Genomic DNA, 16,701 nt, shown 5'->3' with positions numbered 1-16,701 from the left:
ATGCGCCCTTGCGAAACTTTTGCACTTAGTTACAAATTAATCCACGTCTCGCTCCACATTTAGCCGCCGCTTGGCGCAGTGCAAAGTTTAGTGCTCGCTCCTTCCAATAATTCTTGCGATGGTTAATATTTGAGCCAGATAGATCAACTGATAGAGAGAATTAGACGATGGATCTTTGAACGGGGGAAAACGTCGAAGGTTATGAAAGACATAAAGGCTGCTTCAAAGAGGAAACTCCAGTTAGCGCTGTTGACATCTTTGTTCCCATCGTGTTGTTCCATTGCTTGACCTTTTAGTGCATTTTGACTTCTGATCCTTCCTTGAAGAACATTAGACATAATATATTTTTAGTCCAAAGAAAGAATCATATCTTTTAGTTTAGTTTGTATTGAGAGACTGCGATGAACTGGCGACTTGTCCAGGGTGTACCCCGCCTCTCGCCCATTGACTGCTGAAACTGCCCTCGACCCGATAATGGACAAAGCGGTTGGAAAATGAATGAATTAATGTATTGAGAGTTCAGGTAATCACACAGGAAGGAAATGAACCAGGGGGACAGGAAGTATCTGAGTGCCGAAATACAACAGGAAATACTGGCAACCGCTAGAATGAAAGAAAAAAGGCCACAATGAGGGATGAGGTTGAAGTAAACATGAGCTCAACATTTAAAAAGCTCATGTGCAAACGAATCATTTAGAAAAAAAAGTGTAGCTGAGAATATGTACTTTTTATTTTATCTACTTCCCGAATGAAGTTCCCACATAAACCCAAAAAGCTTTTGATTGATCCTTCCCAAAGTGGGAAAGCCAGGAGACGTGCTCCATGGCATCCGATCCACCAAGAGGATGGAAGATGGTAAACTGTGAGACAATGTACGACTGCAGAAAATACTTTATCGCACATTCGCCAAACTGTAGGTGCTGAGCATGTAGATCGAAGCCAACCAGAAAAGTCTCTTTGTGACCGAAGAAGGACCGAGGCCGGCCTGGGAACGCCTCGGGATCCCCCTGGAGAGCTGGAGGAGGTGGCCGGAGAGAGGGAAGACGGATGGATGGATGGATGGATGGTTCATTTCTTGTCAGTTTGCACTTGACAAAAACAAACAAGCATGACCTTTGCCCACGGGTGGGACTAGACTAGGCACGGTGGAGTCCTAATCTTGAATTCATGACATTGATGAAGTGTTTCTTAAAGACACTACTATGGGTGCTCCGGCGCTGAGTTGTGTCTCTAGAAGAAAGAGACACAACTTCCTGGTGGAAGGTAGAACAGAGTAAGGCGACCAATAGACAAAGGAAGCACTGTGAGTCTAACTGGAGCCGCGATGCCCTTGAAGAAGGTGAAAGTCTCACAAAGCTGCCTGCTGATCTGACCAGTAAGTCATAAAAGGCACACAACCATTAACAGACGGGAGGACTGATAAGGTTTATATTATGCGGTGATTCCTGCATTCCCTCATTTACATACAATCGGGTAGCATCTTTTTTTTTTTTGCAACGTGAACAACAGGACAGACAAAATAAAGATTTCAGAGGTATTGCTTTAAAAAAAAGCTCCAAATGTTTCACACAGTGACGAAAACGTGGGCGGTAGATAATTACCTACTTAACAGCGTTTATTCCCGCATGGAAAGGGTGGAAACACAATAAGGGTCCTGTCCTTTCTCGAGGGCAGACCTGGGCATCGTACGGCCCCAGGGCCGCATACGGCCCTTTGGTTGACTCGGACCGGCCCGTGTAAGGTCAATTGGAAATTACAAAAGAAACACATTTTCTAATTTTGTTAGAAAATGTTCCGTGTCGGGTGTATATTTCTTAATGAGCACAAAGACAATATTGTGATGTCTTTAGGATGCTAAGAACTTTCACATAACTTTCCAACAGTAGATTGGCTCAGGCTCCAATTTGGGACCGTGGAACAGACTCGGGACCTGCAGCGAGCGACTGTTTTTTTCTCTGCAGATTTCTCTGCTATTGATGATGATGCATCAGTGAACAAAAGGAAGAAGGGTGCCTTGGGGCTGACTTTGTTTTTGTAGCGCAGATTGCATCATCTGCAGGTGAAATAAGCTAATTGCCAGCTTTTTCAGACCTCAAAATCAGCCAGCGAGAAAGTCTACTCTACGGGAATATAAAGATGGACAATGTGCAACAAGCGTATAAAGAGCAACGACGCACCCGATCAGTAGTACGATGCACTTCCTGTACTTCAGCAAGGCCGCATGAGTCATCCTAGCAAACCACAAAACAAAACGCAAGCCAATAGGAGAGCTTCTATTGGAGACATTAAACAGTGAAACTGTTTTCATTGCATGTTTAGCTGAACTAATGCAAAAATGCTGCTGATGTAATGAGTTACATCATGTATGTTACCTGCCACCGCCTATTCCAAAGGATCCGGAAGCACAAAAACAACAGCGTCTCTTAATAGTTGTTTTCCATCTCCCTACAGCAAAGACGCACGATTTCGAGGCGGCCCTAAAGCCACAAATCATTGTTATGATGACATTTGTATTTTTTGTTCTGTTCAGCAAACAAGGTCAGGTTTGCAACGGCAGATAACTCCGGAATGAAAAATGATCGGAACACACTTTCTTTTCCTGATGAAAGAAGAGACTTTAGTCTTTCATCCGGTGGAATATTCTATTTCATGAGGGACAGATTCAGACTAATTGTTTACCCTGATCCTACTTGTTTACCTGGTGGACTATTCAGCTTTAAAATGAGGTATAATATGTGACGTATTCCCTTTGTTCCCTTTGGACTTTGTCCGCACTTCAGTCCCCATGCCGACGAGTCACCTTCCCTGCAGAACGTTGCCTCCCAGTCCAGGCTCCTCCTTACGGACTGATTCCTCCTCGTGTCTGCGTAACTACATCCACATGATCACACCCGCACTGGCTGCTCATCTGTCCCGGTGGGGGAGGGGGGGGGGGGGTAGTGAGGCCACACTGACCTCCAAAGGTTTGAAACCTCTACCGCCTCCTCTTCAAGGCCGTCCCATGATGACTGGCACTGCCTTAATCCCCGCCCCTCTCCTGCAGATCACCTGAGCAGCGGAACCAGGAAGTGAGGAGTGCAGCGTCCTTCCAGGACTCACCTTCAACTTTAGACGACCTCTGACATTGGACGCATTCTCTGCATGCCACGCAAGAAGACAGCGTTGCAGGCGTCTGCTTTGGGACTATGAGAAGGCAAAAGACACGAACAGGAGACAAGTCAAATTGATCATTTCTTCACTTTCCGTCATACGTGAAGGACTAGCAGTCTATTGAGACACACACACACACACACACACACACACACACACACACACACAGACACACACACACAGACACACACACACACACACACACACAGACACACACACACACACACACACACACACACACACACACACACAGACACACACACACAGACACACACACACACACACACACACACACAAACACACACAGACACACACACACAGACACACACAGACACACACACCTACACACACACACACACACACACAGACACACACACACACACACACAGACACACACACACAGACACACACACCTACACACACACACACCTACACACACAGACACACACACGCACACACAAACACACACACACAGACACACACAGACACACACACCTACACACACACACACACACACAGACACACACACCTACACACACACACACACACCTACACACACACACACAGACACACACAGACACACACACCTACACACACACACACACACACACACACACACACTCACACACACAGACATGTGTTATGAGAAACAACAAAACGTTGTCCTGTATAGAGACAGAAACAAAGAGTGGGTTCGAGTATCCAACGCAGACTGTCCTCTGGATGTTAGAGGTGACGGAAAAGTACCGTCACGCCTCGAGAGACGCGTGTCTTCGTCTTTTGTGTTTGTGTCTTACGTTCGGCTGCTGTTCTCTGCCTCATTAAACCGATGGCTGGAACGTTCCGTCTGATCCTGCTGAAGCTGCACAGAGAATCAGCATTTTTTCCCCCCATGTTTTATTTTTTTTGCATAACACAAAATTATCTATTTTTTCATAACTACCATTCTTGCATGCGCGCGCGCACACACACACACACACAGAGGACTGTTGTGTCCAGAGTGTGTCAGAGTGCACTAAATGCGCTATGACCAATTAGCATACACCAAAGTCAGTGGTACGTTTGGCCTTTGCTCACACAATCAAACGAGGAAATTTTGACATTATTTGTTCAATTCAATTCAATTAATATTTCTATAACACCAGATCCTAACAGAAAGTCGTCTCAAGGCACTTTACAGGAGTAGCAGGGAAAGACAGAACCCAACTCGTCCCGCCAGAGCAAGCGCTTTGGAGAGGGAGGCAGGGAAAAACTTCCCTTTAACAGGCAGAAACCTTGAGTGGAACCTGAGACTCATAGTGGGCTTCCATCTGTCTGGACTGGTTGGGTTGAGAGAGAGAGAGAGAGAGAGAGAGAGAGAGAGAGATAACAGGAGCAGACAAAAACATCATGTATTTACGCTACAACCAAGGATTTTCAACATGCAAGCTGCTGAGCAACCGCTGACTAAAGAGCTGCTAGACAAATGCTAATGCTAGCAATGAGGAGATCCGTTTTGACATCCGCAGGTCCAGGTTTGAAGCCCATGGACAGAAGGACCTTCAGACTGAGACACAAAGAGGGACAAACAGAGGGAGAGAGCAAACAGCTCCAGGGAAGAAAGAGGAATTATATTATTTGTTCTGCATATTGACAGCCTAGCTAGCTAAATCCAGCCCCGGCATAGGAACTACCGGACTAGACCATCTGAATATGGTCTGAATGAGGCGGTCTATGCGTCTCTTGGGTGCTTTCCCTTCATGGGAAGTCTCCCAGCACTCTAAGCCTGTAGCAGGATTGCTAAGTCAGCATTAGTTATGAGCTTTATCAACAGGACAGTTTTAAGCCTACTCTAAATGTACTGAGAAAGTTTGCCTCCAAGTCTGACATGAAAAGATGGTTAAATCTTTCAATTTATATATATAAAGACTGAAACGGGCTTCGGAGCTTCAGGGTCAAACGTTCCATCTCCACACACACATATATAAAATATAATTATTGTTTCATTATTATTATTATGATTGTTATAGCATTAGTATTATTATTATTATCCATTCCCATATTATAATATTTTATATATGAGAGTAAAAGGCTTCGGCGCTTCAGTGTCAAACATTCCATCTCCATACACACACACACATATATAATATAATTATTATTTCATTATTAATATTATTATTATTGTTATAGTATTATTATTATTATTATACATGTCCATATTATAATATTTTATATATAAAGACTAAAAGGCTTCGGAGCTTCGTGTCAAACGTTCCGTCTATTTCTATAGTTCCTACCCGGACCGAATAATTAGATGCACACTTAAACATGGCGACTGACTTGGAGCAAATATTTAAAGATTTCATTCTGAATAAAATCAGACAGATTGAAGACCAGAATGAAGACAACGCGTACGTCCACTATGGTGTCTCCTGTCTCTTGTCCCGTGTCTGTCCTTTTTTAACCGTTTAATGGCGTTCGGCGTCGCGACCGAACAAACGCGGTGTATTTTCCGTAGATCGTTTCTGCCGCGGTTACCGAAAATATCACGGACGCGTGAGCGACGCGTTCTCCTCGCCGGCGACGTTCAGAAATACACAAGTATTAATGAATGTAAACTTCGTTTCCTGTCCTCCGCGGACATTTAAAGAAGCAAACAATCCGCGTCGGGGACGAACAGCCCTCATGTGGTTAAGCTAGTCCTTTATATAGCCTTGCTAGCACAAGCTAAGAGTTCTTTCTGCTTTTGCACCTTTTCCCTTTAAAGGTGGAGAATTTAATGTATTCTTTTATTTATTTATTTTTACCTGTGGATTAATGAAATACTGTGTGCGACTGTAATATTGTGTTTGACAAGTATTTTCTCAACTTTCTTTTTAACGCAGTTTTCGATAGTTACTGGACATTCAGGAAGCTGCGTTGGGAAAGCGAGTGCATTTCAAATTTGTGATGCTTCATTTGTCCCCCAGTGCTGCGGACGGAGTCGTCGCCGTCACCGAGAAGGGAGCGGAGGAAGCCGCTTCGGACGGAGGCAGGCAGCCGGACCTGAGGGCCTGTGATTCCCGGAAGAAGCGTAAGAAGCACAAGAAGAAGAAGAAGAAGAGGAACCGAGAGAAGGAGAAGGAGAAGGAAAGCACCTCGGAGGGCGAGGGCGGAGCCAAACATCGGCTCAGGTGAGGCTAATGACGAATGCCCCCCCCCGGGGACCCAGGGATGGCAGCTTCTTTTTAAACATTTGTTCCCATTCCCAAATTGGCACCACATACCTGATTCTGTGTTGCCCCCGTTGTGCCTGAACCATATCTTGTCTTTGCTTCACAGACGAGAGGAACCAGCAAAGGGGACTCTGCATCGAGGTAAGGCCTTTTATGTCAAACAGAAAATATGCCATGCTGGCAAAGAGGACGTTTGTACAGGTGAACATAAGTCACGATGTCGCAAACAGGAAAGAGGCGAAAAAAGAAGAAGAGGAAGAAATATGAAGACCACTCGTCGGATTCCAACTCGGAATTCATGTCAAAGCAGGGGGAGAGAAAACGCGATCAAAGCGCATCGCCAAGGCGACAAGAGGAGCTGCCTGATATCATCCCGAAACAGGTAAATTACCGTCGAGGAAAAAAAAGGCTTGAATCTGTTTAACTTAAAGAGCCCAAAGGGCCGCCGTAGTTTGCCCATGCCTGCTCTCGACAGTAATGGTTTTATTCCCACATACTGGTAGTACTAATGAAAAGAACTACTAGTATGTATAAACCTCGTGAGGCCTTTGGGCCTTCCCAGAAGTTAGCAGAGAATTTAAAGGAATTTAGAGATATCTCAAAAATGACTTTTTTTTTTGTAGCTTTTTGAGGAAGAATTTCCGACAGAAACATTTCCCACTAATTGTCAATGTCCAACTTTGCCATTAAGGCTCAATTGCATAATGGACTGATGCTGCTCCTGTCTTTGTTGCTTTCTATCAGGATAGCTCCAATAGAGGAAGAGGAGAGGAGGAAAGAAAGGAGAGAAGCTGCCATTCCTGCTCACAGTCGCATTCATGCTCAGAGAGGAGCGACTCGCATTCTTGTTCCAAACGTCATCCCCAAAGATCCAGAACCCGCTCCATGTCCAGTCCACAGCCCCCCAGGACCTGTTCCAGGTACCTAGTAAACTCACATCTTGAAAAGGTTGACTTTGGCGAATGTAAATAGTTTTGACTTGAGTTCTGTCGGACTCTTTTCTGCCCTTACGCGTCGCTTATTTAATAATTACATGTTCAACATGGACGATAATGAGATTGAGATGAATTAACGGCTCGGAAATTTGAGCTTGTTTAATATGCCAACATAATTAATGGCTCAGTTTTATTTCTGTAGCGCCAGATCACAACAGAAAGTCGCCTCAAGGCACTTTAGAGGTGTAGCAAGGAAAGACAGAACCCAACTTGACCCACAAGAGCAGGAACTTTGGAGACGGAGGCAAGAAAAAAACCTCCCTTTAACAGGCAGAAACCTTGGACAGAACCCAAGAGGTCCACTGCCAGTTCTTTTGTCTTTGCCACGTTGAGCCGCAGGTGGTTCAGCTCAGATCCACAAGCAATACGGCGACCGAGGCGAGGAAAGGCTTGCTTTTAACAGGCAGAAACCTTGGACAGAACCATAAGGCTCATAGTGGATGGCCATCTGTCTGGACCGGCTGGGTTGAGGAGGAGGGAGCGGTGGGAGGGGCGTCTAGGCTCCTGATACTCCTGTAACATTAACTTAACGGAGAAAGACTGAACACAAATAGGCGCCAAAAGAAAATCCCGTTCTTCAGATTACGAGCTGCAGGTATTAAAATACGCTTTATAGCCCAGTGCGACTTACCGTATATATGTTTTTGTCTTTTGTCTGTATTTTTGTCTGTACTGCGGGTGCGACTTGGACGAGCGACTTAGAGTCTGAAATATCCCACAACCATCGTAGTTGAAGGTGGTTGTGGGATTCACAATATACGATGACGACAATGTGCCACAAGCCGCCGTTCCTCATTGTTCTTTCATCCTGTCACGGTCTGGCTAACCGGAAGCTCGCCTGAGAAAAGGCGATCTTCGGAAGAGTCGTTGCAGCCGACCAAATGCCCGTCAAAGAGTTCCCAGCGATCTCAGCTGGGCCCGAAGCCCGCCCTGAAAGATATCCAAGCCAGACTCGTCTGGTCGGAGTCGAGGCCGGCGCTGCCGAGTCCCGACAAAAGCGACAAGCCTTTGGGGAAAAAAGAGGAGAAAGCCGAAGACGCAGCAAATGAGCGAGGTAGGACCTCTTTTATCACGTTTGTACGTACTTGCTGTACTTTCCGCTTTATTATTATATTTATAATTTTATGGGAATACTAAACTTAAATTCATGTAAATGTCCACCAGATTTTTGGCTTTCGCATACAATCAGAGCTCACAAAAACTATTATATACAGCAAATATGAGAAAACAAAGCGTAGTAAACCCTTCATTTCTAAATTTACATTGTAATTGAATTAATTTGAGTCCATAAAAATATAACCTCGAAGTTAAGGTGCAATTTATCCACGAACGTAGCGCCGGCGTTACGGTAACAAAGCACCACCGTTAACGGGCGCCGGTGCTCCGGTCGCAGAGACTGACTTTGACCAGCAGGTGGTGCTGCTACTAATTAAGGTTGTTATACATTAACAGGTTCACTGCAGTGCATGCTGAACCAGTCCGCAACTGCTGAGTGTGGCCAGACCGCCGGGCCCGGCGTCCGTCAGTGTTCCGTTGCCTCCAACGCTAAATCATCGGCGAAGGAGAAGCGGAAACGATCGTCGTCCCCGCAGGAGAAAGCGCCAAAGTCATCACGGAGGCCGAAACGATCGAAGTCGCCACGCAGAAGCTACAGGAAGGGTTCAAGGTCGAGGGACGCTGCGAAGAAGAAGCGATCACGGTATGGCGTCTCCTTTATTTGGTTTGTTGGGACGTCCGCTATTTTTTATTCTCCGTCTTGTTTCAACATTTAACTCTTAAACAGAGTCCGAGTTTGCAAACGACTCCTAACGAGGCCGTTTGCCGCTTGTCGTGTTTTTCTGCTCCGATAGGAGCAGGTCTGGAAGCCGGGTGTCGTGGAGGTCACGCTCTCGGTCGAAGTCACGGAGTCGGCGAAGAGGGACATTCAGCCAGAGGGACCGCTGGAGACGAGAGCCGAGTCACTCCCCTGTGATTGTCCTCCGCAAAAATAGGTCCCCCACCTGGAAGCCCTGCAGCTCGAGTAACAGCTCTCAGCGAATCAGCGAGCTGGGTGAGAGAAGGACGCCATTCGGATCAATTCGCTGATACGGGGAACCATCGAGGTTCGGCAGCATTACGTAACGACGTGTGAACGATAATGATCCAACCACGGAGTCATCAGAGCTTGTGAAGACGGGAAGGGAGCGAGAACAGTGCCCTGAGGTGCCCCAGGATTACTGATCACTCTGTCTGACCCGCAGCTCTGCAGGTGATCAGTAATCAATGACGCGAGAGGGGCTCCAATCCGCATCTCCGCCAGCTTCTCACCCGATGGCGTTCTAATTACGGCGATATAAAACTTCCCGTGAGAGGAGTTCATTTCTTAGTGTGTTCTTCAAGTCCGCCATTTTACAACTCAAATAATTTGTGCACTTTTGGGGGACAATTTATAAAGTTGCCAATTCAACGACCTTATGTCTCTGTCGATGGAAACCCACGCAGGCGCGGGGAGAAGCTAGAAAGCCAGGACTTTCACGCTGTGAGGGAACAGCGCCACCTACTGTGTCACGTGCTGTAACCATAGCGTTTGTGTCCCCCCCCCCCCCCCCCCCCCCCCAGATAAGGATCAGTTGTTGGAAATTGCCAAGGCAAACGCAGCAGCCATGTGCGTCAGAGCGGGCATGCCGGTCCCGGCCGGCTTGAGGTCGGCGGCGCTTCCTGTGGCGCTTCCTGCTTTGGCCATGAACGCCGCGATGGCTAGCATGACTGCCGGTAGGACGCTCACGCTCATTTCCGTTTCACGGTTCAGGGATCTAAAGCGATCGACCCGACGGATGCCTCCGTCGGCGGTCGGTGCTTTTCCGCTGACGCCTTTGCCGCTCTGCCTCGCTGTCTTTGTAGCCACCATGACGGCAGCTCTGTCCAACATGGGGGCTCTGTCCTCGCTGATCTCTCTGCCCTCCATCGCCAACAAGCCGCCGCCGCTCCCCACGTCTGGTCTGGAGGAAATGAAGAGGAGGGTGCTGAAGCAGGCAAACAGCATCAGCATTAAGGAGTTTACTGACGTAAGAGTACACGAGCGCGTACTGTACCGTACTCCCGCGGGGTTGAAGATGTGCTTGCGAGCCTGAACTTGTGTGTCTGCAGAAATGCAAGATGATCGTGGACAGCAAAGGAGAGCTGCCGGTGGCGATGCCTCACGTTTCGGATGACGATGACGAGAAGCCGTTCGGGGGGCGGGCTCTCCGGGAGCAGAAGGCGATCAGCTTCAGCATCAACGTAACGCCTGGCCGTCCCGTCGGCGTCATGCGAGCTGCACTTGAGATAGTCACAATGTTTTTTTTGTTTGTCTCGATAATGTTGAACTCTGCCCCCCCCCCCCCTCCAGAACACAACCGTCCGTCCAACGCCACAGAGTGATGCCGGCATGGCCAAGGAATTTCCTGTGTCTTCAGGATCCCAACATCGGAAGAAGGTCTGAATGCGTGTGCATTAAAGGTTGCAGCGTGGTTTCAGGTACATCCTCCTGAGACCCAGCCAGTCAGCATGTCCCCTGTAGTGGACATTTGTCCATTATAGAGGACATGCTGACTGGCGGCTGGGTCTTAGGAGGATATTGCAATATTTGTATTTATTTTCACCAGCTTTATTCTCAGTATTCAGGTATTCTAAAATATTATGTAAAAAAAAAAAAAGAATAATCCATCTTCATTGTCAATTTGATTTGATAAACTTTATTAAGTCCAAGGTGGGAAATTCCTTTACATTTTCACTCGGGGCGGAATTATACTTGTTAGACATGCGTCACTGCAAAGGCTATGATCTTTATATATATATATAAAGATCATTGCCATAAATTTTTCGTCTATGGCTTTATTTTTTTTAGTAATGCATCCCGTGTCCAAGAAGATTTACAGGCGATTGTTAAATTGGCGAACATCCGGTCGTTTTTCAAAATAAGACGCCTGTCAGACTCGGAAATTACACAAATTCACGTTCATCATCATCATTTTCTAACCGCTTATTCCGCTATCGGGTCGCGGGCCAAGCTGGAGCCAATCCCAGCAGTCAATGGGCGAGAGGCAGGGGACACCCTGGACAAGCCGCCAGTTCATCGCAGGGCAACACAGAGACAGACAACCAGCCACACACACACTCACACCTACGGGCAATTTAGCGTCACCAATCAGCCCAGGCTGCATGTCTTTGGTGGAGGGAGGAAGCCGGAGAACCCGGAGAGAACCCACGCAGAGTGACAAATTCACGTATAATTTCAAATTCGAGTCTACTTTTGTGCTCAGAGTCCCACGTGGGTCGGTTGAGGGTTAAAAAAAAGGTCAAGCCTCAATTATATTCATCGTGCATTCATCTAAAAGAAAAATAAATGGAAGTATGTACGGCATACTTTCCAGAATTGAAATAACTTTCCTTTAAGCTGACCGGTCTGCCGGATTGATGAAATTAATGTTCAGTGAATCTGTCGCTGCAAACGGCTCAGGGACGAGCTTTAGTGTGAAACTTCTCGCCTGACATCCTGTATATTTCAAAAATGTGGTGACGCAACAGCTGAAAGTGCTTTTGTACTTTGATGGGTTTTTGCCGCTCTAGGAGGGCGACGCCCCGGGCTTCTATGGAGAATGGGTTCCTGTTGAAAAATCATCCGACGCCGTCTCGGCCGCCTCCCGGCAGGCTGTTCCCGTTTTGACCGGCACCTCATCGTCGTGTAAAACGGCAACGGCGGCGAGTTTATCGGAGGGCTTCGAACAGCCGGCGCCTGAAAACGACAGCGTTTTTCCGGATCCGCTTGTGCAGGTGAGGAGGTGCATATGGAATAAATGTGTGTCCGACTGTTGCCGTGAGTACTAGAAGTTAGGAATGGATTATAATAACTGATTCTGAGGAGAAAGGTTTGGCTGTGACACGGATCGGTATTTGGAATTCAAAGTTTGTTTGAAGAATCTTTTCATTTTAAAAGCGGGAATAGACAAAAAATAGTGCAGATCGTAGCTAACTGGATTGATTGTGACATTTAAAAATCACACCTTTTTCTTTTGTCCCCTCGGTCCTCTGAATATAACCGCCGTCTCCGTTCTGTCTCCGCAGCCTGTAGATATCTCTCAGGCTTTGTGCGAGAGAATCAAAGCCCAGAAGCGATTGGCGGAGAATCCCTGCGATGTCGACGCCATTTGCTTGCTCAGCCGGGCACAAGAGCAGGTATTATTATTATTGTTATTATTCATGTTCAGGTTGTCGTCATGATTCTATAGATGAGGCGTGGAAAGAGACCATTTCCTGGTAGACGTCGTGGGTGAGACTGAAGGAACTGACGCCCGCTTCGCCTTAAACGGACCAAACAACATCAACAGACCGGTGCGGTCGTAAAGTCGAACTGTCGCGAGTCTCGTGTCGTAAATCGATGCCGGAAGAGTCGCCGTTTGTTCATGTGTTAAATGGACACGTGTAATAGGACCCCGTATTCTGACTGATGTCGGGGATGTTGCACTGGTCTCACAGGTGGACGCGTGGGCCCAGTCCAGCACTATTCCCGGTCTGTTCACCGGGTCAACTGGCGCCCAGGTCCTCAGCTCCGAGGAGCTGTCCACCGGCGGTCCGCAGGCGTGGCTGAAGAAGGTAAGACGCAAAAACACGAGCCTTCAGGCGGGTCCAAAGTTGAGATGGGAAGGAGCAGAGTGAGCTGAGTCGGTCATCCGTCGTGAAATAACACCTCAACGTTACTTAACGTTAACGTTTTAGGGGACAATTGAGGCAGGGATAGAAATCTAGATGAAAGTCTGGTCTAGGCAGGTCGAACCTTTGAACCTTTGAACACAGCAGCCTATTTGAAACCTTTCTCTCCCTCTCTATTGTGATTTACACACCTCAAAAACCCACTAATATTAGCGTTTGACTCGATGTTTATTTTTTGTATCTTGGCTAGGATCAGTTCCTCAGAGCAGCTCCTGTATCCGGGGGGGTCGGAGAGTTCCTCATGAGGAAAATGGGGTGGAGGATGGGAGAGGGCCTCGGACGCAACCGGGAGGGCACCGTGGAGCCGATCGTCATCGACTTCAAGGTCGACCGCAAAGGTCCGAAACCGATGGACACTCGTTTTGAATCGATTGTTCCTGTTAGCGTGTTGGCGTGTTAGCGTGTTAGCGTGTTAGCGTGTTAGCGCTCACCCAAGTGGCTGCGGTGGAATCGATGACGACGATTCTCGTGTGTTTCCAGGTTTGGTTGCTGAAGGAGAGAAGCCACAAAAACAGACGGGAGGACTCGTGGTTACGAAGGACCTAATGGGTAAAAGATGGCCTCTCTCTCTCTCTCTCTCTCTCTCCCCCAAACCTGTCCAGACAGAAGGCCGCCCACTATGAGCCTTAGGGTTCTGTCCTAGGTTTCTGCCTGTTCAAAGCAAGCCTTTCCTCGCCTCTGTCACCGTATTGCTTGCTGATCTGGCGCTATAGAAGTAAACATTTATTGAGTTGTTCTGTTTCGCTGCTCCAGGGAAGCACCCGGTGTCGGCGCTCATCGAGTTGTGCAACAAGAGGCGGATCATGCAGCCGGACTTTGTTATGGTTCATCACGGTGGTCCAGACCACCGCAAGAACTTCCTGTTCAAGGTGAGTCCTCTTGACCTTGTGTGCAGCCGTCCCTCGTGATATCGCGGCTCAGTTTCCGCAGATTTTCTGCTATATTGTTTTTTCTTTAAACATTTCCATTATTATAAAAAAAGCATTTTCTAGCCTCAGAAAAATGACGTAATTTTAAAATTAAATTAAATTAAAGCACATATACATGTGCAGCATTGCATCATATGACATGCTAACTAGCATTAGCATTCATAATGCGAATGCTGATGAAGATGATTAATATATTAGATAGAATGTTACAGTACAAGTACAGTCAAACAGTATTGTGTATTACAGTAAAAGTACAAACAGTAGCATGTATTACAGTACAAGTACAGTCAAACAGTAGCATGTATTACAGTACAAGTACAGTCACACAGTAGCATGTATTACAGTACAAGTACAGTCAAACAGTAGCATGTATTACAGTACAAGTACAGTCACACAGTAGCATGTATTACAGTACAAGTACAGTCACACAGTAGCATGTATCACAGTACAAGTACAGTCACACAGTAGCATGTATTACAGTACAAGTACAGTCACACAGTAGCATGTATTACAGTACAAGTACAGTCACACAGTAGCATGTATTACAGTACAAGTACAGTCACACAGTAGCATGTATTACAGTACAAGTACAGTCAAACAGTAGCATGTATTACAGTACAAGTACAGTCAAACAGTAGCATGTATTACAGTACAAGTACAGTCACACAGTAGCATGTATTACAGTACAAGTACAGTCACACAGTAGCATGTATTACAGTACAAGTACAGTCACACAGTAGCATGTATTACAGTACAAGTACAGTCACACAGTAGCATGTATTACAGTACAAGTACAGTCTCACATCCTGTCTAAGAGGAGCATTTCTAAAAAGCCGTTGAAAGTCCTCCGTACATAAATCATTGACATTTATCAATACCAGTGAACTAAATTACTGCTCCTGGGTGGTTTCGGCCTTTCGTTTCTGCTCTGCTCCGATTACCGATTGCTCGTCGATGAACTTTGACGCGTCATCAGTGTCCAGCACAAGTCGGGACGTCCTGGACGAAACCCTGCGCACCGGTAAAGCCTTAGGGAAACAAAGAAACTGTCACTAATGTAGCAGTTGTCTCCCCTGAAACCAGGTTCTCGCCCCTGCAGACTCTGAGCACCGACAGACTTCGGCTTAATTGTCTAGCGTGGATCTATAAACTGGAAGTTTTAGTGTTTTCATTCCTGCAAGAAGCTCTCAGGACTGTGTTTTACGCGTTTTTGGCATGGAATGGATGAAGATTCAGCGGTGCGACCGTTCCTTTCTCCCCAGGTGACGGTGGAGGGTTTGGACTACCAGCCTCAGACGGCTAGTCCCAATAAGAAACACGCCAAAGCCATGGCGGCTACAGTCGCACTGCAAGCTCTGGGAGAGGTAACGTTCAAGCATCTCCGTGAAGGGAAGCAAACTCGCTTAGCTCATTATATATTCGTACCCAAAAGCAACACGTTTATCTCCTTTACTCTCTCGCTCTTTATCGGGTTCTCCGTTGCCACATGCCTTTAACTTCTACGAAGTAAATAAACAAGATCGATAAGAGGCATTTTTAAGAAGCTTTTATAGATGTCTGAATCTCTGGCAGTGAGTTTTACAGCTGGGGGGGGGGGGGCAGAGCCCTTCCTGAGGATTTGAGGCAGCGCTGTGGCTCCTAAGGGACTAGCAACTCTGTAATATAATCAGGAAATGATCCGCTAATAGCTTTAAAATTCATCAGTAATCTTCAAATCAAATCTAAAAAAAACTGCCAGTAGCCGGTGGCGAGACGCGAAATCAGGGCGGAGGTTCTGTCCAAGGCTTCTGCCTGTTAAAGGGAAGTCTTTCCTCCGTCTCCAAAGTGCTTGCTCTCGTGGGTCAAGTTTGGTTCTGCCTTTCCCTGCTACTCCTGTAAAAGTGCCTTGAGATTATAATCTATTATAATCTGGCACTATAGAATTTTTTTTAATTCTTACATTTTTTTAAAAAGGAATGCTTCTATAATTCTGTATTTTAACGGCTTTTGTTTCTAGGTTCCTGCTGATGGACCGGGACTTTACACTGGCCCCGTCTTCACTGCAGCTTCTACTGGTCCGCTGTTTTCTACGTAGGACTTCTTTCTAAATGGTCATTCTGTCGTGGCTTATTTATAGTAATCATTTTATAAATACTCTAATTTCAGAACGGTCGCTATGACTGCGGATCAGTATCTTTATATTGATGCTATGTGTGACTGATCTTATGCACAAAGGGTTTCAGTCCACAATGCCCATGATAAAATAGAAAACGGTGGCAAGGCGATTAAGTTGGAATGGAGTCTCCCTTTTATTTAAAGTGGATAGTATATATATGTTGTAGCATTTTAACCAATACCTTAGTTTAGGACTACACCAGATGTGTTTCTCTGTGTTGTATTTGTCGATGGTCCCAGCAATGCGGGGTTAAGTTGGGCTATTGAATAAAAAACGTCACTATCAATAATGTCGTCTGAATATTGTGTGGACAGAAATAAAAAATATTCATGCTGTAGCGAGTTGAATTGTGTATCTTTTTTTAGGGAATCAGGGAAATATTCATTTCTGAATAGATTTGATTATTCTGTGAATCAAATTAAATTAAAATAATAAAGTATAAGATCTTTTTTTTAACACACGAATGTTCTCATAAAACAAGAATAGACATGTCTTTGTCTTTCGTCGGAGGCTAAAGGAATGTTGTTCGGAATGCGTAAAGGAAATTTGTT

General features: G+C 46.1%; 1 protein-coding gene across 1 annotated transcript; it reads left to right on the top strand.

The window, feature by feature from the left end:
* Positions 1–5,456: 5,456 nt before the first annotated feature.
* LOC137911871 (protein SON-like) lies at positions 5,457–16,478 on the top strand. Its single transcript, XM_068756215.1, has 18 exons — positions 5,457–5,540; positions 6,099–6,302; positions 6,451–6,485; positions 6,575–6,726; positions 9,190–9,245; positions 9,331–9,389; positions 9,938–10,090; positions 10,220–10,383; positions 10,466–10,597; positions 10,707–10,793; positions 11,927–12,130; positions 12,422–12,532; positions 12,833–12,949; positions 13,257–13,404; positions 13,547–13,615; positions 13,820–13,935; positions 15,258–15,359; positions 15,992–16,478. Exons 1-18 carry the CDS (start codon positions 5,458–5,460, stop codon positions 16,067–16,069), a joined length of 2,070 nt encoding a protein of 689 aa, XP_068612316.1. The 5' UTR covers position 5,457; the 3' UTR covers positions 16,070–16,478.
* The last annotated feature ends 223 nt before the right edge of the window (positions 16,479–16,701 follow it).

This window comes from Brachionichthys hirsutus, chromosome 24 (genome assembly GCF_040956055.1).
Source record: "Brachionichthys hirsutus isolate HB-005 chromosome 24, CSIRO-AGI_Bhir_v1, whole genome shotgun sequence".
Classification (NCBI taxonomy): Eukaryota; Metazoa; Chordata; class Actinopteri; order Lophiiformes; family Brachionichthyidae; genus Brachionichthys; species Brachionichthys hirsutus.
The sequence above is the reverse complement of the archived record's forward strand: the minus strand, read 5'-3'. Positions and strand labels throughout refer to the sequence as shown.